The following is a 21,313-nucleotide window of genomic DNA, read 5'->3' as shown; positions in this document are numbered from 1 at the left end:
AGAGTGGTCCTTCTCATATATGAGGATTCGATATGAAGATTTTACTCCATTCTCAAATCCTGAAGCAGGATCAAACTAGGTAGTTTCACAAATGGGTTTACATCAAAGAGTTGGTCCACTTCATAAATACCCAAGATTTTTGTCTTGTGCCGGAGCCTGGAGTATATTTCCTTGTTATGTTTCTTTCCGAATGGTCAATTTTTGCTGTCAAATCCTTCATTTGGAATTCAGTTAATGCAGTCACAGATAAAAAACAGGTTTGCAAATTGCAACATCCTATCTTCCATCCATCTTTCAATCTACTTCTCTAGGCTATTTGCAAAGATGACATCACGAGTGAAGTACTACATCTTTATGAACTCGTGGACATAAAACTCCAAACCCAAAGATCAGTTGGCAGAAATAGTTGCTTGGTTTCTCCCCTTTCATGCAAGATAATAGTATGATACAGACCTTTCTTGTAGGAGCAGAAATGTAATAAGCCTCTGACTTTTCCAATCCGGTTTAGCTTATAGGGTCGTTGTTTGATCCAATCCTTTGGGCAAAAATGGAAGCAACAACAACAAAGCAAGATGAATTTGTAAAGAACAAAAAGTTAGGGGTGTCTTTTTCTGTGTGGAATGATGTTTGCTACCGAAAACCCTTTGCTAATTTAACGAATTATCAGCTTAATTTAATGTTGTTATACCTTCATTCGCAGAAAACCGACTAGCTTGAGAAAACATTGACCCCATCAGTTGTTTGTTTTCCCTCCCAAAACAAGAAAAGTTGCCACGCAAATCACATCAGAAAACAACTTTTTTTCTTCAATTTTTTGGATTAACGCTATCAACCTCCATCTCCCATGATAAGGAGAGAAAATCCATATTATATTTGATTATTAAATCAAAGCACTTGTTGGCATGTTCTCTTATATCTTACGATGAAAACAGGTGGATTAGCACCAGAAAACCCATTAAATTAATCTTAATAGTAGGAGCATTGACAAAGATAATTATAGCGATTATAATAATAAACCAGTTAAGCATTCTCACGCTGGAGGAATGTATGAATCCAAAGCGGCGCAAACCGAATTGTCCGTTTGTAATTTGCAGAATTCGGTCGTTACCAGGTACGTGTTTGATTATATATAATAATAATATCGATCAATTTCTGTTCATGGTTATTGAATATTTACAAGGAGGTGACGTGACTTGGAACTTCGTTGGGTTTGAAGGATAGCACCCATGTCCATAAACTTTGGAAGCCGAGAAAACCATGAACACCGCAAGTTCCTGGAAAAAAAATATGTATATATTTAGAGGTAATTGACAGCTGAGATCATGTGAAGATAGAGACAAAAGGCCTAAGCAACGTCAACATGGCAACGGCCATCTTACTTCGTTTAAAGAAATTTGAGAATCCTTTCTGCTTTTCGAGATCGTTGGTTGTTCTTTTATTACAAAAAGATAAACCAAAAAACGTGTTCTTTTGATTCCTTTCCATACCATTGAATCAATAATGAATGATTGTTTTAGCATGGTCCAGCATTACCAGATAAGCCAGAGCAGCAACAAAGACTTAAAAGAATTAGAAGAACCAAATGCAGCGGCGTCGTGGTAAGACTTTGCAAAGGCTGTGGGGTCTGTTCCCTGCCTCCTTGAGACCCACCCGGACTTTAAGTGGAGAGTGTTGAAACCTGAAACCCCATTCCCATCAGCCCCTTTTCTGGTTTTCTCGCCCCATGTTATGAATGTTTTCATTGACTTTATTTTGCTTTGTTTTCAATTCATCTCTGGGCTTTCTTTCTTCAAACAGGGTAGTATTAAATTCGTGTGTTGTGTTGACTTAGACTTTAGATGATTGCAGGGCAGCTATGTTTCTCTCTCCATCTTCCTTATCCCCTGTAATGGCCAAGTAATACTTATCAATTAACGCGCTCTTTTTCCATACCAACGTTAATATTTGTGAAAGGGAGTTGCCAGCATTAGGAAAACGAAAGTCTGCACAGTTGTGGTGGGTGGGTGTAAACTCCGTAATGCACACCACCTTCACCATACCTGTAATCTTTATCCAAAGAGACGAGGGTTGCGTTCCACCGCTCATTTCTCTGCTTCGGGCACTTTGGAATTGAATGCGTTTCGTGAAGCTGCTGCTGTTTTTATTTATTTATTTATTTGCTTAGGTTTTCTGTTTACTATCATTTTATTCAGAGCTTAATGATGTAGTCATGATTAATTATTAATGACGTAGCGATGAGTCATAGCTTTAAGGAATGAATGATGTTGATTTAATTTATCACATCATATTTTTAATTTTTCTATTTGAGACTGACAATTCCATATGGGAAAGAAAATATAAATATTAAGTTCATTCAAAGGGATTATATTTAAAGACAAAATCAAATTTCAATTCAGATCATTCGCATTATGCTTTAATATATTACGTAAAATTCATACACAAATGATAATTAAAAAGATGAACTTCACCTATACCTTTCATAGTTTAATTTTTCTTTTACAATATCTTATGATTTCTCTTTTTCTTTATTAGTATTTTGTGATTTTTTTTTGTCTCAATTAGAATAATGCGAAAAAATTATGCTCTCACAAGATGTGGGGAGATTAATTTTACCTAGTAAAATTATAAAAATATTTTTAAGTAACAATAAATAAATTAAATTCTGAATTAAAAATATTTTTTGATAATTTTTTTGAGTAAAATTAACAGACTAATCGTTATGGAAAGCCAAATTCTATGCAGAGTGTTAACTGAGAGAAAGAAAGATGAATATAAATAAAGTATCATATAAAAAAATTAAAATTATAAAAATATAAATAAATAAACATAAATATAACGACTTAGATGTGACGATAGGAAACAAATACCAAGGTGTGCGTAAGTGTTCGTAGAAAATCCATGTGAACTGGGACCAAATAGTTGCTGAAGAAAGTACGCACGTGTGAACGGAGTTGTGGTTCAAGGGACCCACATAGTCCCAAAAGTTAGCGAAGATTACAGCAGAAACCTTTTGGATAATGACCAGGCCTTTCTTAACAACTAGCCTATTCCACTGGTTCCCCTATCTTGCACGGCTTGACCCAACAATTTCTCATTTCCCTTTTTCTTTATTCTATTTAAAAATAAATAAACCAAGCAAAATTCGTCACACTCTCACTCTATATTATATTTGGGGTCAAGCCAACCTTATTTGACTTACCTCCCCAAAGGTAAATTTCACTTGCCCTTTAATGGGTTTAAGTCATTCAAAGGTTCAGGGTAGGGACCATGGGCGTGCAATCGGGACTGCCAAATTGGCAAACAGGGTTCGGAAAGTTTAGCTGAAGGTGCTAGTCTTAGCAATCCAATGTTCGGGGTCACGTTGCCTGTCTGCTTTCTGTGTTTTTCTTCTTTCGTTCCATGCCTTTGGAAAGTCACGACATCAATTATTACTAAAAAACAAAAACCCCCCATGTTTATATCTGCTAAGAAAGATCAAAACTTATAAACTGAATGAAAAAAAAGTTTTCTTTCATTGTTCATGGGGGACAAGTTCTCACTGGGATTTGATTTTACTTCAGAGAATCTCTCTTTTTTTTCCCTCTTTTGTATGTTTGTTCCCTTGCTCTTTCATTTTCTTTTTCTGAACTTTTGTGCCTTTGGGATGCTTCCCAAGGACAACTTCTAGTAGTTCACCTTTGTAAAAGCAAGTAAAAAAATTCCACACCCATCATTGGCTCATTGCACTATGCCATTTCACTTTGTTAAGTTTTTGCAAAAAATTAGGGTACTAATTACTGTTATTAACTTACCCCCTCAATTTAGTAAGCTTAAAGCTACAAATTGAACAAATAGTGTTCCACTAATAATTAAGGATTCATTAATTGAGTTTTTCCATGAGTTGAGCTTTTTCATTTTTCCTTGTTTGTAAATCATGACTACAACTTAAATTAGAGACTAATCATTGATCAAGGTTTTATAATAGGTCATTACCCATTTCTTTGTTCTTACTAAAATCATTACCACATGGATGATGAATCGTTTTTGCAATTGTTCATAATTGAAGGAATAATTCAAAAAGTCAATCATACCCACAGTATTCCTACTTTGATGTTTTCTTCTTTTGTCTCCTTTTGCTCTTGTTCTGTGCAACTTTCTTGTTTCCTCTCCCTCTCTTTTTCCCCGCTTTAGCACTTGTTGAGTGCAAAAGAGAAAAGGAACAAAGAACAGGGGAAGTACTTGGGTTAGAGGTACCCTTTTTCTCTGCATTCATAGCCAAAAATCTTACATCCAATGAATAAATTTCAAATATATACTTATTTTCCAATAGGTTGACCATGGAGTCATGATGCCCAAAATGCTTCTAGGAGTTAAATTAGGTGAAGTCAATATTTTTGGACCACTCCCCCCCTCCCCACCCCCCAAATAATAATGTTATGAAATAAATTTTAAATGCATGTAATAAATGTCGACAGACTTGTCTTTCAATTTGTTCAACTTATGGAACAAAAATAATTGATCTTAAAAAACGTCAATTATTTTCAATATTTTCGTATAATTATCATTAAATTATTGTCTCCAATACCGTTTTATCATATGTAATTTTGATTTCAATATGCTTCATGGTATAAAAGGAACAATAAAGGAAAAAAAACAGTCTTACAATTTGTAGTGATGGAGTAATTAGAATTCCCTTCTCCTCCAGTAAGGTACCACACAGAACTAGTGCAATGTGAGGTTACACCTTCTTACTCCAAGCAAGGCGAAAGGGTTAAAAACTTATCCAATTAACCTACTGTTAATTTTAATTTTAATTTTTTTTTAAATAATGAAACAAATGCAGTAAAAAATAATGAGCTGGGGGCCCTAGGTAAATTACAGGGTCACCTTTGTCAGAAAAAAGGCAAAACTCAGTTCAGAACAGAAAATCTCTCTTAACTCTATCCCCTGACTTCGGGGAACAGACAGCCAGGACCTTTTGAACAGAACAATAAACAATCTTCTCTCCCAAATCTCCCCACCCGTTAATTCTCCGATAATTACGAAATCACCACGCTTCTACGTCAACCGAATTCAGGATATCCTAAATTACAGCCTACGTGTACGAGAAATAAATACGTGTATATACTCGCATCCGAGTGTACTCACATGGCTACATACCTTTGCTGTAAAGGCCTTTTAAGCTCACGTTTTCTCCGCTTCATTACATTAGCCGACGTGACATTATCCAACGTTATCCAAAACTTGGGACATGGCAAATATAAATTTTTCATTAGGTGGAGAGGGCAAATCCCTTTGCCTTTGCCTGCTCAGACTGAATAATATCTGACGTGTTCAAGTTAATCCTTTCCAACTGCCCTTCACCGACTGCTTCTCTCCAACACAACCTTAAATTGTGGTCTCATTTTCTTACCATTGTATTCAAATTGAAACATTAATTCCCAACCCAAATTTTTAGTTGTCTTTTTTATTTTTTGATTTTTGTTCTGTCTTAATATCTTAATATGATAAATTTAAGAGACACGTACGGTAATGTAATAAACAAGATAACAAGTAAGATAGAAGATTTGTGTTCTAACTTAATACTCGGATTAGAAGATAAAATCGGATTAACACAAAATTTGGTTTAAACTATGGTGATAATTTTGACAATGGGTTCTCTAGTTTTTAATTTTGGTGGGAGTGACCCCACGGTGTTTGATTCCAAAGTTGTTTTTTGCAGGCCATCAAACGGTGGATGTCAAAGGAGACTTAAGGACAAAGAGAATAAATTACTACTAATTTGGTCATAAATTTCTCCTAGTTTCTTACTAGTACAACTTCCTATACGTATTAAGAAAATGAAATGTAAAAATTTTTTTTTGAATTTTCTTTGATTAAAAATTAAGATATTATTTGTTTGACAGCTGAACGGTTCCCTTTTCTTTAAGAATATTGTGAATCGTTTTGTTGCGCTATATAAACACCTCCCATGCTGTTCTAAGTCCTCTATCTTCTTTCGCTTGGCTTAGACACTCTAGTCCTAGAATTGCTTGATTCTTTCCTTGTGTTAATCACCTCTTCCAATCTTTTATATATATTTCCTTCTTGTTTCCTGGTATTGGGTTGTTAGTTTCTTTACAATTGGAGTTAAGGGAGGGGGAAAATGCCTGCAGTCGGAGGAATTGGTCCGGGTACCGGCAAGGAGTACCCGGGGAGCCTTACCCCATTCGTCACTGTAACATGTATTGTTGCAGCCATGGGGGGTTTGATATTTGGTTATGATATTGGGATTTCTGGTAATGTTTCGAAGATCAAAAAAAGAACTTTTGGTTTCTTTTGTTTTTTGTTTGTTTTACGTAGAAATTAATGGTTTTGTTCTGTGTTTTTGGACAGGTGGAGTGACGACTATGACTCCATTTCTCCAAAAGTTCTTCCGAAAAGTGTGGGAGAAGAAGGAAGCCGACAAGTCGACGAACCAGTATTGCCAATATGACAGCCAAACCCTGACGATGTTCACATCTTCACTGTATTTGGCTGCTCTTTTGGCTTCCCTGGTAGCCTCCACCGTCACCCGTAAGCTTGGAAGGAAATTGTCCATGCTTTTGGGTGGTTTACTTTTCTTCGCCGGAGCTCTCATCAATGGCTTTGCCAAAGCCGTTTGGATGTTGATTGTTGGCAGATTGTTACTTGGTTTCGGTGTCGGATTTGCCAATCAGGTAAAAACCATTATCTACTTCTCCAAGCTCTTGATCTCAATCTTGTGTTTGGTTTTTTTTTTTGTTCATCTTCCCCGTCTGGATCCAGAGATTGGTATTCAAATGGGGCCTCTCACCATAAGTTGAGTTTTTGTTTTGTTTCATGGCAACTTGTTCGTAGAGAACAAAAAATGTGCTGTCTCAAAACAGTGACAAAAGTTAATGTTTTATTCCTTCTGTGCTTTGGGTTCATTTTTTATTCAGATTTTTGCTGGGTTTTTGTCGTGTAACCTGTCTCCTTGTGTTCCTCTTTCTCGAAACCCAACACTTTTCTCTTCAGATCTGCTTTTGCGATGGTTCTGAGCATAAACAAGATCAGACATGGCTTGGAAAATGACAAGAAAACATGTCTGTACAAACTTGTTTTCTGATCCAGATATGAGCTCTTGTTTCCTTTTTTACTGGATAAAACCTTTTGTTGGGCTTTTTTTAACACATTTGATTTATCTTATCTACCCTGGAACTGATCAGTCTTCTTAAAGCTTTACATTTTTTTGAGATCTGAGAAGTCAGCAATAACTCATCATTTTGGGTTTTAATGAAAGATAATAAATGAAATTGAAAGCGTTGCTTGTGTTTGTATTTAGTGTTATTTTCCTGGTCATCCATGGCTTGTTCTTCTTCCTTGCGTGACATCTCTTCGCACCATTTTTCCGCCAAAGTTTACTCCTTGATGCAACGGGCGTAGAATAAGAAATTGAGATATGATGGTGGCTTAATATTATAAGTGCCCTTCGTTTTTCAACAAGCGTGACTCAATGTGTTGAAAAGAAATTCGGTTTTGTTTTTAATCCAAATTAACATTGACAACTTGACAAAGCCATGTGGTCCCCGAGAAAGACATTTTGTACATTACTTACAATAGTTCTACAGGTAATTAATTTAGTTTACTAAATTGAGTTTCTTTGTAATTATTACAGTCTGTGCCACTCTACCTATCGGAGATGGCCCCCTACAGATACAGGGGAGCATTGAACATCGGCTTCCAACTGTCAATTACGGTTGGTATCCTGATTGCCAACGTGCTGAATTATTTCTTTGCTAAGATCAAAGGTGGATGGGGCTGGCGCCTGAGCTTGGGAGGTGCGATGGTCCCTGCCCTTATCATCACAGTTGGATCCCTCTTTCTCCCAGACACACCAAACTCCATGATTGAACGTGGTCAAACCGAGGAAGCCAGAGAGAAACTCAAGAGGATTCGTGGGATTGACGATGTGGATGAGGAATTTAGGGACCTTGTTGTTGCCAGTGATGCATCAAAGCTAGTTGAGCACCCATGGAGGAACTTGCTGCAGAGGAAGTACAGGCCGCATTTAACCATGGCCATCCTAATTCCCTTTTTTCAACAACTAACCGGCATTAATGTGATTATGTTTTATGCTCCTGTGTTGTTCAACACAATTGGATTCGGAGATGATGCTTCCCTCATGTCTGCTGTGATCACTGGTGTTGTTAACGTTGCTGCAACGGTGGTTTCTATCTATGGTGTTGATAAGTGGGGGAGGAGATTCCTTTTCTTAGAGGGTGGAGCTCAAATGTTGATCTGCCAGGTACTTGGATTTTTCACAATGGAATTAGCCACTGTCAATGATAATAATTGTTGCTAAAATGTGTCTCTAAATTTTTATCTTTTGCTGCTTTTCCAGGCTGTTGTGGCAGCTTGCATTGGTGCTAAGTTCGGGGTCAGTGGGAACCCTGGTGACCTGCCCAAGTGGTACGCCATTGTTGTGGTGCTATTCATCTGCATTTACGTTTCCGGATTCGCCTGGTCTTGGGGACCCCTTGGATGGCTGGTGCCCAGTGAAATTTTCCCATTGGAAATCCGATCGGCTGCTCAAAGTATCAACGTGTCTGTCAACATGCTTTTCACATTCGCCGTGGCTCAAGTGTTCTTAACCATGCTCTGCCACTTGAAATTTGGCCTCTTCCTTTTCTTCGCCTTCTTCGTGGTGCTCATGTCCATCTTTATTTACTACTTCTTGCCTGAGACAAAGGGTATCCCAATCGAAGAGATGAACCAAGTATGGAAGTCACACTGGTACTGGTCCCGATTCGTTGAAGACCTCGATTACCCTAATGGAGGTGTGGAGATGGGCAAGGGAGGCCAGGGTTCTAAGAATGTGTAACTCACCCTGGTTTAACTACTTTTTCTTTGTTCTCAAATTTAGCTTTTGGGTAGTAGTACATACTATTGGCTTTTCAATGTTCTTGGATCAAAGTTCCATAAAATTTGTTCCTGATTAAAAAAGTTGTCAATGTTCCTGCTTTGTTTCACCTGGAAAAAATTTTAATACTATGATTACCAATTCCATGGACAGTTATTACCAATTCCACCGCACAAATGATTTGGTCGGACTACAATTTTCTCCAGAACCTCTCATTGCCACATGTTACCATAACTAACCATATTAAAAGATAGTTGACAAATTAAATTACAATGATGAGATATTTGATTAGAAAAGATCAATGCCTTAATTTAAGGAGTGGCTGTTCTTTGTACCCGCTTGCCTGTCTGGCATATTCTTCCCCTATCGTTAATGGATTCGGATTAATGATAAAAAAATATAATGAATAATTTGGTTTGGTCTAATTATTTTAAATGAATTATTTCGTACATGTATTTTGAGACTGTGATATCAGCATCTCACATATGATGTGAATGATGTCTTTGAGTAGTTGAGATTGTGATACCCAACATCTCATATTTGATGTGAATATGATTATTAAGATTTATATAACAGCCCAAATCTATTACTACTAGTAACTTTGAACTTAAGCTTTTCTTTGTAAAAAAAAAAAAGCAAGCTTTTGGGAGTCACGTACATAACCATTTTCCCCTGTAAAAAAAACAAAAGCAAGCTAACGAGGAATGAGGAGTTATGGAAAAGCAGAACACTTGAGTTTTCTTTTAAGGGAAATATGGTTGATCCCATGCAATTTGTCATGATTGTCGTTTGCAGAGAGGAGATCTTCTTCCGCCGTCACATATGATTTTGGTTGATTCTGTTAGTTTCGTGAGGTTTCTCGCCACTGTTTTTATTACTCAATTGCTCGCCAATGCTGCAAGACAAGTTTGGAGCCAGGTGCTTTGCCTATGTGGTCTCCCCGGAGGAGCTGAAGACTGGGATTTGGAGTTCCAGTGATATTCTCCTCTTGCGGATTGCGTGGAGTGCTTCATGTTTACTTCATATGCCAGGAAACAAACCTTGGGCAGTTATGAAAGATCAGCAGATTCTCCAGCTGCCATCACTCATTGCATTAAGGAGGTGGTTCGAGCAAAGGCCTCATGTCTTTCAGCACATTGCTGCTGATGCTATGAACACAGAACTTTGTGTTACATGGGATCTGAATGAGTCTATGCTTGTGTCATTTGTTTGCTTTATTGCTTTGAAGCTGTTGTTCTTCTAGCAGGTTTACCTGCTTCTTTGGATCAATTTGTCCAAATTTCTGCTGAACTAACTGTCTAAACAGTCTGATTAAATCAAAGATCAAGTACCCAAAGATCATTTCCTCTTCCTTATCCAAAATCACACCAGAATCAATGAATAAATAACAAGGTATCTTGAATTTAAAAAAAAAAAAAACCCAAAATTGGAACTAAGGGGTACCAAATATCAAAACAACATGAATTTTGATTAGTGAATTGGATAAAATTCCATATTCCTTCTGTCAAGTTGACATCTTTTCTTCTGCTGTTAAAAATTCCCAATGTAAAGGGATAAGACAGTACCTCACTATATCTAACCCCTTGGCATATCTTTTCTTGTTTACTTTGCTAACGGCATACTTGGCTGAAATCCTAGTGGACAATAGGCAAAATTCATCACAAACTATCCAAACCAATGGATAAACCACCCTCACCAGGATTTCCACAACTTTTTTCCCGAGTGGAGAATCAAGCTTTCACATGCTTTTGGAGTGGGATTTCCTTTCCCTTTTTCATTTTTTGCTTCCAAGGTGTAATCGTGAGACTTCTTTGTAGGAACTTTCGGTGAACAAACGTAACGGTGAATGGATTAACATAGGAATGGCAATGGGTGGCTTGTCAATTTTGATCACGGCCTTGAAATGAGCCACAGAAAAAAAGGAGAATCGCATGACTATACATTTATTAAACCAGGGGCAATTTGCTTGCAGCCCCCAAACCCTTGGATAGGATGGAAACAGAAATGGATACAATATAAATGGAATTTAATTTGTTTGGTTACTTGTCCCTCTCTATCTCTCAAAAGAGTGTGATGATAAAAGAACTTGGGTATCATATGCCTACACCTTTGTTTCAGATGTTGTTGCTCCCATCATATCTTTTCTTTTCTTTCTTTTTCCGCTCTCATCTTTATGGAACAGAGCATGTTTCCCCTCATATGCTCCTATTCACCACAACATGGAACTCATGTCCCCCTCTTTCAATTCTTTTTCGGAGGAATATTTTATGATCCAAGCATGTAATAAAGATTATAGGGTAATCAACGGATATAATTGTGTTTTCAAGTAAATGTTCGGGAGAAAAATTATGTTATAATTTTATGAAATCGTTATTCATATCATTTAAAATATTTAAATTTTTTTAATAAATTGATAAAAATAATAAATTGAATCTTGATTGTATTAAACTATAATTTAACGACTATGACAAAGATAATATAAACACACTTTCTTCCCCAAACCGTCTAAAAAAAGATTGGGACCACTTTACCATGGAAAAAAAAAGGTTAAAGTCATTGGTCACATTCATCATCAGTGCTTGTTTTTCCACAGCTTGGTGCATCAAAAAACCAAGAAAAATGCACAATCACATTCACACCAAGATATTCAAATTCTTTGGAAGCATTAAGACAATTCCAAATTTTGGGATAATGATTTCAATGAGGATAAAAAACCCAAACTCTTTCAACTAATAATCAGACATTTAATGTCAAAATCAATCAAGTATCAAACCCTGGCATGGATTTCTTAAGAGTTAGAGACCGTTTATGGGCCTGTCCTGATACTATTGCCTTCATCTATGCAAGGCCTGAGTTGCGGTCTTGTAGGCTTACACTTCGGGCTCAGAGTTCCTAATCGGAACCCTGGTTGTAAAATCTGGATTCATGGCCTTGCCCAAAATTATTCCATTGGTTTTAGAGATTGTTTTGAGTTTTGATATATCATGCCAATCGTTTCCCCTGATTCAGTTGAGCCGAAGAAATGCTATGCTTCTTGACATTGAAAGCAAAAGACTGTGCTTAATATAGAGAAAGATGATCATTAGATTGAAGTTAAAGTTGGAAGAAATCTATTGAAAATTCCAAGAACAAGGGATAATATAGCTACTGGCACTTAATCCTGTAGGCTAGCAGGATACTAAAAGGGAAATACAAAAGCAATGGACATGAAGAAAATTTTACTTTCTTCTTATTCATGGACTAATAATCATAAGCACTTTTCTTTGTTTTTTTCTTGGTGGATCAGCTGCTTGACTATGCACTCCCAGCAATACAAAGCCATTGAGCAACAAAGAGTGAAGAACAATTGAGATTTGGGTTGACTGAGTCGAAAAATGCAGTGGTCAAGTTGAACATCTGTGTTACACCAAAGCATGTGTCGCCATCAGCTACGCCATAGACCTTGTCACAGCTAGGGGCGCTCTTCTTTCCCTTCAGAACTGCATATTTTACATGCATTTTGATTTGTTTCTGATACTAAAACATAAATGGAAAGTTGAAACTTTGCTGTAATTATTTCAGATTTTAGTTTATGATTCGAGACTTACTCCCAATTTCTCGGCTTTCAGCCATGGAGACAATGACCAGAAGAGCAACGATCAAGACAAAGTTGGTGAACATGGCAATTTTGTTGTTGGGCTTTGCCATTGCTGTTGCTTTTATCCTTATTCTTGCCTTTGGGTTATGAACCTGTTTGTTCTGCTCTTCTGTGGAGCAACTTCCTGGATTAAACTCCTAGTTATAGCAAAAATTCATCCTAAGTCGACTAACAAAAGAGTCAAGACTCCGATAATATCTGAGTGGTGATTGCTCAATTGGTAAACAAGAGTCCAGAATCCGATGATATCTGAGTAATTGGTAAACAAGAGGCCGGCTTTGCTTTGTGATCTATTATCATTCCATGGCGGATTAGACAAAGACAAAACAATGCTAAGTACAAGGATTAAGAATATTCAAGCAGCATAGAGGAAAGGTCTGCAATTTGCATCGCTTTCCTAACGGCCTAAAAGGTTCACAGCCTAATAGTTCAGCTCCAGCTCGACCCTGAGAGGGATTGGTGACAAGCTAGATAGGCACAAATAATCATTCGGGAATGACGATCAGAACGATGATAATCCAATCAGAAAATGACACAAGGCAATCTGTGTTAGAAATCAGAATATACCAATCTCTCATAAGATTGGCTATTCGTTCATAATCAAACAAGTTTTGTGTCTACTGCTATTGCCACAGGCATATTCCTCTTTCCATAGTTAAGTTAATGAAAGGTGATTAGTTTGGAATTGGGTATAGGAAATTGGTATTGCAACCAAACCTTACAGAACAAGGGTAGAGCTAAGCAACAGAATTGTTACCACTTTCATCAATCAAAATAAATAAATAGAAGTAAAGAAGAAAGATCCATCCAAGATTTCTTCATCAGTTTCACAGTAAGTGTACATTTCAGGTTTTACATGTCAAATTCTTGGCTGTCTGGTACTCTCTGATTCACGTAATGATGCTCCTTAAGAATAACAAGGAGGCGATCACTGGTTACTGTTTCTGGATTCCAAGCCATCTCTTCCACGGAGAAGGCTGTTGCGATTGCCAACTGGTGTATGTCAAATTGGTTGATTTCCATCTTCCCGCTTATCCAGATTCCAGAGGCTAGCTTTGTGTCCGGTAATTCAAGTACATCACTCTTTGAAGAGACTCTTCAGACTGATTTCCATTATCCTCTTTGGGTTTGCCCCTGGCACGAAGTCGATCATCTGATGAACTAGCAGTAGAAGCATACCTTCTCTTGCTGGCGTTAATAGGTCGAAGACCGGAATTCCATTTGGAGCTACAATCTCTATGACCTTCCACTGCAGCTACACTAGCAGCCATGCAAACTCTGCTCAAATAACTCATCTTTTACTTATGCCTGGCTCGTTTCTTTGTTGGAAAAACACGATCAGGACACCCCAAATATATAGAGAACAATTGGACATTATCAGTTGGCGAGGATGGCGGTTTTGAGGATCCTGTCAACATCAAAACCACATGTGGCAACCATGGTTTCTGGTTTACCAGTGGCGGGACGTCTATTTTTTCTTTTACTTAATTGATTTGAGTCGTCCAGACTCCATAGGGATTCGCTCAGCGGTCCATTTTTCCCAGAAACATTATGTGTGAAAAACGTGGCAATCCCTGAGCAGAGCAGGTATGCTCAGGTGACCTTATGAAGTGCAAATTGATCGAACTGGGGTATTCACAGAGGGTTGGCTCTTTCATATCACTTTATCTGTAAAACCAGGGAAGGTAAAGAAAGGAAAGATGTTACAAAATGAAAGGGAAACAAGGACAACTACAAGAAAAATTCCGGATAGTGACGTAGCAGCCAATGCCACTTTTAGTTATGAAAAAAGGGCAAGAAACCGGAGGAACGGAGAGGCCTCACTGGCGTGTCTTGGCTGTCCTGCTGATTAAAGCCAATGGAAAGGCGACAGTTTTCATTCTCCTTCAACGGTTTAAGTTGTGGGCGCCTTAGCCCAATCCGTCCTTTTAAGTACAAGAGACAACCGGAGTTTATTCCAGCCCCCAGCCCCCAAGAAAGAAAAAGGCTTTTATCGATGGGTTTCATGTCTTCTGCAATTGCCACTGAGCACCGGCTTTGCATAGGGAAGAACAAGAGAGAACATTATCCAAATGGCTTGGTAAATGATCAGATTATAGACAAAAAACACCAGAAATGCTATAACATATTCTAAAGATAATTGATGCAGACATTGTCGAATAGGCATCGGAACACTCCTACTCACTTTGAGATCCTTTTCAGTATATTAGATCCCCGTGAAGAACAGTTTTATTCCCTAAGGGAGGCGACAAAATCACATTATCTACACAGCAGAAGGTAAACTAGATGAGTTTTCAAGTCTCCAATTACAGAAAATTCAGCTCACTTTTATACAACAACAAAACATGAGGAGTTTTCCTGATCATTCTTTCAAGACAACACCCTTTGCGTTACTCGAAAAGATTTGAGGAGGGGTATAAGAGAGGATTATATAAAATTTCAATCACATGATAAAGCAACTGACGAAGAACCACCACTTTAAGCTGAGTCTACTCCTTCAACCTGCTGTCGAGCAAGGTATCTTTCCCTTCGCTCCTTCTGCACGACAGGTATACAGTCATAAGTAATGCATGCCATAAAAGTAAAACTACTGTAAGCATAATTTTCATCAGATGATTGTTAGAAAACTCACCCATTCATCTATGACAAGTCCTTCCCCAATAATCCTTGGACCTGTATCCTCTGGAGGTTTTTTGCGTGCCTCAACTGCAGCATCCGCATCAGCTAATTGGCGCTTCAATTTTTCGAGAGCCTTCATAAATTCACAAGGCATAAACCCATAAATATATATAAATATATATATGCTATTATTAGTTTGCCACGGCTACACTTGGTAATTTAGTGTGCATTTCAATTTTCAAGCATCATGAACATGGAAAGTATTGACATGCAAGAGAATGTCTAAAAGCAGAAGCAAGCATGAATAAAGGCACATATTGCTGCAGATAAGATTGTCAGATGCTAACAATACGTACAGGACAAGGACGCCCAGGATCTAGAAAAACAACCCGTAATATTTGCTCTATTGCCACTTGATCTTTCTGCTCATCAAACTGCAAAAAACAGACACCTAAGATTAATTACACAAAAAGGTTACACATATCCAACCTCAAAAGGAAAAAACAAAGCTTCAGATAGGTAGAGAAACCACCAATAGTATAGGTGGTAAGAGAATATTCTCATTTGTGCATCAAACAAAGGCAGCCAGACAACTCAAAAAATGATTGAAAAATCATGCATGCCTCTATCAAAATGGGCCCAAGATCAGCTTTCAACAAGAGATTCTCATCCTATCACGCATGAAATTGAGCATATGTCGCCTTCAAAAGTCAATTTACAGCAACACCAGGTTATCTTTTGATGACAAAAATGTAAAAATCTGGCCCCAAATCACAGTAGTTTCTTTATGTTGCAGACAGCAGGTACAAATCCAGAAAAGAAGAATATTGGATATAGAATAACAGAAGCTTGTTCCATAGTGACATTTTATGCTTCGGATTATAAAGCCTTGGAAATACAAGCCAATCAAACTATAGAACTGCTTATACGTAGTGTCATCCCACAAAAAGGTACTTGTTTGCAGAAGAATTTAAACTATTAACCACATATACCATACATAATATGCATCAAAGAATATTACTTTAAATTCATCAACATCTAAATTTGGTCAAATTAAAAAGTCTTATTCTTTGTCATCTAGGTAAAAATGGAAATCATATAAATTATATAAAAATACAGTTTTATAGGAGAAGTTACACGCACCAGCTCAGGTACATAGTCCATTGGACCTTTCACTTTGAGACTCATGATTTTAAACTTAACCTTGCTCTTTTGATCCATTGGTTTTTCATTGTTCTCTGGATGCTCCACGAACTTGAACACTAGTACATCCATTCAAAACCAGGAAAAGACAATTCATTAGAATCTTTCAGAAGATATGAAGAACAATAGAAACATAAATTAGTGCCAATGCATAATATGAGAACCAAAAGTAGAGAATACCATAAGAGTGTAAAGAGCAATTACCAGTTGCTATGATGCTCTCACCAGGAGCAAGAATAGCACCCGGAGGACGCATGAAACAACTCTTCGGTGCTGTTGTTTGAAACTAAACCAACAGAAAGAAAAGGACTCATCAAAGCAGTGGTTATAATATACTACTACATTTAACTATAACATACTTGCCTCAACTTCTACATACCAAACATGAAGGATTATTAAACAAAAACAACAAATCCAAAACTGAAATGTTCTGAACAATTAAGGTGTACCTTGAAAGCTGCATATGACTTGCTCGTGTTCTTTATCCTGACCGCGCTCCTCACCTGTTTTCCAGGTTCATCTTGGAAAAACAAAACAAAATATACAATCAAAATTACGCAAATTATGACCTGAGATTCATTACTACATTTTTAATTCGTACTATAATAATAAAAGCTTTTAATTCTCAATCCTTGAAATTTCTATGCAATTTCTTTCCAAATAAATGAAATAGAAAATTTTCTAAATTTAGTCAACAAGTCTTTCTACACTCCTTATTAACAGTCATTTTCATTTCACAGTTAAAACAAGAGGATCTTTTAGTTTCAAATCATTAGAGTAGCGAAGAAAAATAAGTAAAAAGACAATTTGTTGATTCGAAGCAATCTTTGCTCTTCAAATTTAGTTGATTCTACTGTCAATTTCCATAAATAAGCATCAAAATATCTGCTCTAGCTTTTCAATCAAACAAACGGAAAATCCAAAATCTGAAGTACTTACATGGAAAGTAGAGCTTACTGCCCGGATCAAGCTTGAGCCGACGCCGAGTAGGCAAAAGCGACTTTGCGACTGAGGAAACCGAATTCGCAGAGCCCTGATGGTTCGATCCTTCAACGTTAGGTTGACTTTGACCGTAAAGATGGGAAGCCGAGGACGAAGACGACGTTGTGCTGGTATTGTTCCCGGATTGCCGAAACGGAAGCTTAAAAAATCCCCAAACTTTGCCATCGGACGGTGACTTTTGCTCAGTTTCTATTGCCATCTCTCTTCACAGAGCATGTACGGCACCGTTTTTCCGCGTTATCTAACTCAAAAACAAACACTTTCCCCTGGTATTTGAATCGAGAAACTCGTGAAAAAAAGAAAGAGAGAGAGAGAGAAAGAGAGCGCGTCGGATTTCAGACAATGGATTGTACTGTATTTGACTTGCAAGACTTTCATGTCCGTTTCCCCTAATTAGCCTTTTGGCCTTTTTAAAGTTTTACCTTTTCTTGCTTGATTAACGGGGCAGGGTGGGGAGGACGATCAAGCCCCTCAAAACGGCACCGTACTCCTCCACTGTTTTCCCAGTTTTTACTGCTTTGACCGATCTCCCCTCTGTTAAATTTCCTGGGAAAATCAATGTTGAACGAGAACGACGACTTGGGCCAAAAAAAATTACTAATAAAAGCTTACACCCAGGGTTGACGACGAGAAAATGGTGGTGGGTATTGTCGATTATGACGTTTTTGGATTGGATTAACATCTTATTTAATGGATTCTTTTGGTGGGATTAGTTTTGATTAATGACAAAGTTTTCAAGTGATTAACATCTACTTCACTTTTGAGAGATTTGAGAGGAAATTGTGAGCGCGAGTGCGAAGAAATTTGGTGCTCGTGGCCCCCCCATCCACCTCCTCCTATTAAATATTAAAGTTGGCTTTTTCCACACTGTGTGTGTTTCCTCGAGATGATGTAACAACAAAGTTTGGATTTTTCCCAATCTGAAAGTCTTCGCCTCTTCCAAACTTCGTCAACTAGTACTGGGATTAATTTTATGCCCATTTACGATTCAACATTCTACATTCACGCGTATTGGGTGGTTTTGTTTATTTAGCGGGGAAAGAGAAGAAGGAGGAGAAGACAGCAATAGCTTAGTCGAACCCAAGACTTGGAAGGGAAATTATAGTTTTTGTTGCTAGACTTTGGGATTAGCGTAACTCTCTTTGAATCAAGGATATAATAATGAATATATTGTTAGTGGGAATGACGCGGAAATTCAATTTGGCGGTTGCAAGTTGGTTATAAAATGTTGACTTTGTGGAGCAGAGATGAGCAAAGTCACGGCCCAATTCAAGGTAGTGATTGGTCCTCCAAGGAACCAGGCTATGGCAGCTACAAGAAAACAGGCAATTGCGCAACACCCATCCAGGCCCAAAAACAAAAGCTTTCATACATAGCTTTGATCATGAAGGATAATTAGCAATAGTTTGAGCTGATTATGACCCAGACCAGGATCTGAACTCCCATTTCGAATAATGAACCTGGAAACATAAGCTTAAATTGGGAATTCAGATTCATCCCATTGAAGAACTGCAGAATCTAAGTTTTGTTCTCTTTTCAGTTTATCCTTCACAAACCAGTCACATACCCTTCCTGCATTCAGCTCCTCAATCGAGCATCCTTCTTGCTCTGATATTACTCTTAGCAGATTTAAAGATGATATCTGGAAACAAATTACAATTTGGTTAAACCGTAAAACATGTATTTGTAACTTCACCTAGTCATTCGACATTTGCATGAACAGAGTAAAATTAAGGTGGAGGATACCGTTAATCGACAGAGGAACCTCTCGTGAGTGCTTAACCCAGATATCTCAACCAGCCCAGCTTCTTCTAGAGTCAAGAAACTTCTCCTTTCTGTCTTCTTCTCTCCTTCTCCTTGGCTACTACTACATCCTCTTATGACAAGGTTTCTTCTGATAAACAACTTGCCTGGTGAAAACCTGGCTTTTGTGTTCGTTAGTTTTTGAAGCTTTCTAGGACTGGATAGCAATGGAGCTTTTACAGAAGCTGGTATGTGTAGAATCATACTTTCTGTCTATATTTTGAAACAAGGTTCAAAATTATGGAAGCTAGCAGGGCATGAGACACAAAGAAGTTTTATCACTAGTTTGAAGCGAAGCCTTGTATGTTTTTTGTGGTGGAGATGGAGATGGGAGCATGGCTTTATCCGAGCAAAGCCTGTTGTCTAGACATTAAGATCCAGGGGCTCGGGGTCAGTAGGGCTGCAGTGGAGTTGGGCTAAAGTCTTATTTCCCAGCCCTGTTTTGCTCGACTTTATCGGATGATATTGTTTTTTTTAATTACATCCAAATGTTGATTCAATTTTTTAAATAAAAATTAAAAAAAAAAAACCTTCTTTGTATGCTTTTCTAAGAGAAAGGATAAGCATGCATGTACCATTCCTGTCAGGTATGAGGTGTAACACTAATCATATGGAGTTTTAAAAGAATTAATCTAAGAAAGGGAAAGATATTAATACTGCAATATTAATCATAAAAAGAAAAAGGAAAAGAAGCCCAAATATGACAGGGACAAGTAATATTAATCACATGGAGTTATACATGAAATATTAACTCTGTTAAAAGCCTGGAAAGCTATTAAACTCAAATTTGAACTTGTCTCAGGTATGATCGATGCTACCGCTAACATTTACTAATTTCGTTTTCTCCATTAGAATAGTAAAATGAAGAAAATTTCCATGGAAATACTTCAGGCAAACGGTAGGCCAAAGTAACTGGTCTTAGACGCTGTAGAGCTAATTAAGCCCAAACCACACGGCGTGCTAAACTCCTTGACCAAAATGAAAACTAAACAAACCATCTAACTGGTTACCTAAAGGCAAGTACATGATTGATGATTACTTATCAGGGGAAATTAAGATTGACAGTCGAGCTCTAAAATCTGCAGATACTGCATATTCATATTCGATATATACAAGTAAAAAGGTTATGTACATATAATTTTCTCGTTTTTAGTCTGATATTCTTCAGAAGCTCTCTGGAAACATGAGGAATTTAGTGCTCATCAGTTAGGACCCCAGCAACTCAAGTACATGACAGTCCTGAGAGACTCCTCTGCCTGCTTGAGCCTCTCGTTCTTGGCAGCCTTGAAAGCCCCAGAATCGAGTGAATTAGAGAAACGCCGTGACTGCTTGGAGGAGGAGGAAGAAGAAGCAGAAGAAGCAGAGTCTTTGAGAGACCTCAGATTAGATTCACACTTTGATGCCTGGTCTTTCATCCCCTGCATCACCCTCATCCCCGCCTGGTAAAACACCCTGCCCGCGTACCTCAAGCTCATCAATAGTACCCAACAACCAAAAACACTCTCAAACCGTCAAAAACCCTGATTTATCAACTAAGATTTGAGGACTTTTTACGTATGATAACTTCCCTGAGAGATCTTTTTCAGGAATTTGTAATATTCGGAGAAAGTGGCCTTGGTCTTGGTGTATATATAGACAAAGAGTTGCAGCCCCGATGCTTTTGTAAAACAAGCGGCTGTGATGATTCTGAGTGAAAAAAGGAAAAGAAAACGGGGGGCCCAAAGTGGGGTCTGATCCGTAAGAATGGATGACGCGCCTAAATTTTTCAAGGCATGAAGATTCCAGATAAGTAGATAAGGACAACCCGAAGCCTACGTTTGATTTTGGAAGCTTCTCACCAGGGCCTTGTGGGCTTTTAGGATTATTTCAGACTCTGAGTTAAGATATTTTGTGTTTGATGCTGACTAAACCCTGTTTGTTTCAGTGAAGGATGACGGAAAAGGAGAGCGTTTTACTACATTCGATCATTAAGTGGGGCTCCTGTTCATTTTTTATGATTGATTATAGAAATAATTTAATATGGAGTATTTTAATAATAATTTCATGTGATGAAATTAGGTACATAACTCTTTTTAAGAATGAAATTTATTCTCAAAAAGTTAATTGAATAAAAAAACCCGAGATGTTACTTGAAATAAATTGAAACTACACCACTTTAGAGTGGAATT

General features: G+C 37.6%; 3 protein-coding genes across 3 annotated transcripts; 1 reads left to right on the top strand and 2 right to left on the bottom strand.

The window, feature by feature from the left end:
* Positions 1-5,951: 5,951 nt before the first annotated feature.
* STP12 (sugar transporter protein 12) lies at positions 5,952-9,044 on the top strand. The gene is made up of 4 exons (XM_021438426.2): positions 5,952-6,257; positions 6,355-6,677; positions 7,637-8,266; positions 8,363-9,044. Exons 1-4 carry the CDS (start codon positions 6,125-6,127, stop codon positions 8,840-8,842), a joined length of 1,566 nt encoding a protein of 521 aa, XP_021294101.1. The 5' UTR covers positions 5,952-6,124; the 3' UTR covers positions 8,843-9,044.
* Positions 9,045-14,611: 5,567 nt separating this feature from the next.
* Positions 14,612-17,693, bottom strand: LOC110424157 (PapD-like superfamily protein). The gene is made up of 7 exons (XM_021438673.2): positions 17,280-17,693; positions 16,790-16,860; positions 16,545-16,626; positions 16,281-16,399; positions 15,494-15,571; positions 15,151-15,270; positions 14,612-15,056 (listed from the first exon to the last, which is right to left on the bottom strand). The coding sequence occupies exons 1-7, from the start codon at positions 17,539-17,541 to the stop codon at positions 14,997-14,999; spliced, it is 792 nt and encodes a 263-aa protein (XP_021294348.1). The 5' UTR covers positions 17,542-17,693; the 3' UTR covers positions 14,612-14,996.
* Positions 17,694-17,863: 170 nt separating this feature from the next.
* Positions 17,864-19,665, bottom strand: LOC110424158 (receptor-interacting protein). The gene is made up of 2 exons (XM_021438674.2): positions 19,089-19,665; positions 17,864-18,984 (listed from the first exon to the last, which is right to left on the bottom strand). Exons 1-2 carry the CDS (start codon positions 19,347-19,349, stop codon positions 18,817-18,819), a joined length of 429 nt encoding a protein of 142 aa, XP_021294349.1. The 5' UTR covers positions 19,350-19,665; the 3' UTR covers positions 17,864-18,816.
* Positions 19,666-21,313: the final 1,648 nt, after the last annotated feature.

Source organism: Theobroma umbraticum, unplaced genomic scaffold (genome assembly GCF_002168275.2).
Source record: "Theobroma umbraticum cultivar Fairchild unplaced genomic scaffold, ASM216827v3 scaffold_204.0, whole genome shotgun sequence".
Lineage (NCBI taxonomy): Eukaryota > Viridiplantae > Streptophyta > Magnoliopsida > Malvales > Malvaceae > Theobroma > Theobroma umbraticum.
Note: the sequence above shows the minus strand (reverse complement) of the source record. Positions and strands in the feature narration are given on the sequence as shown.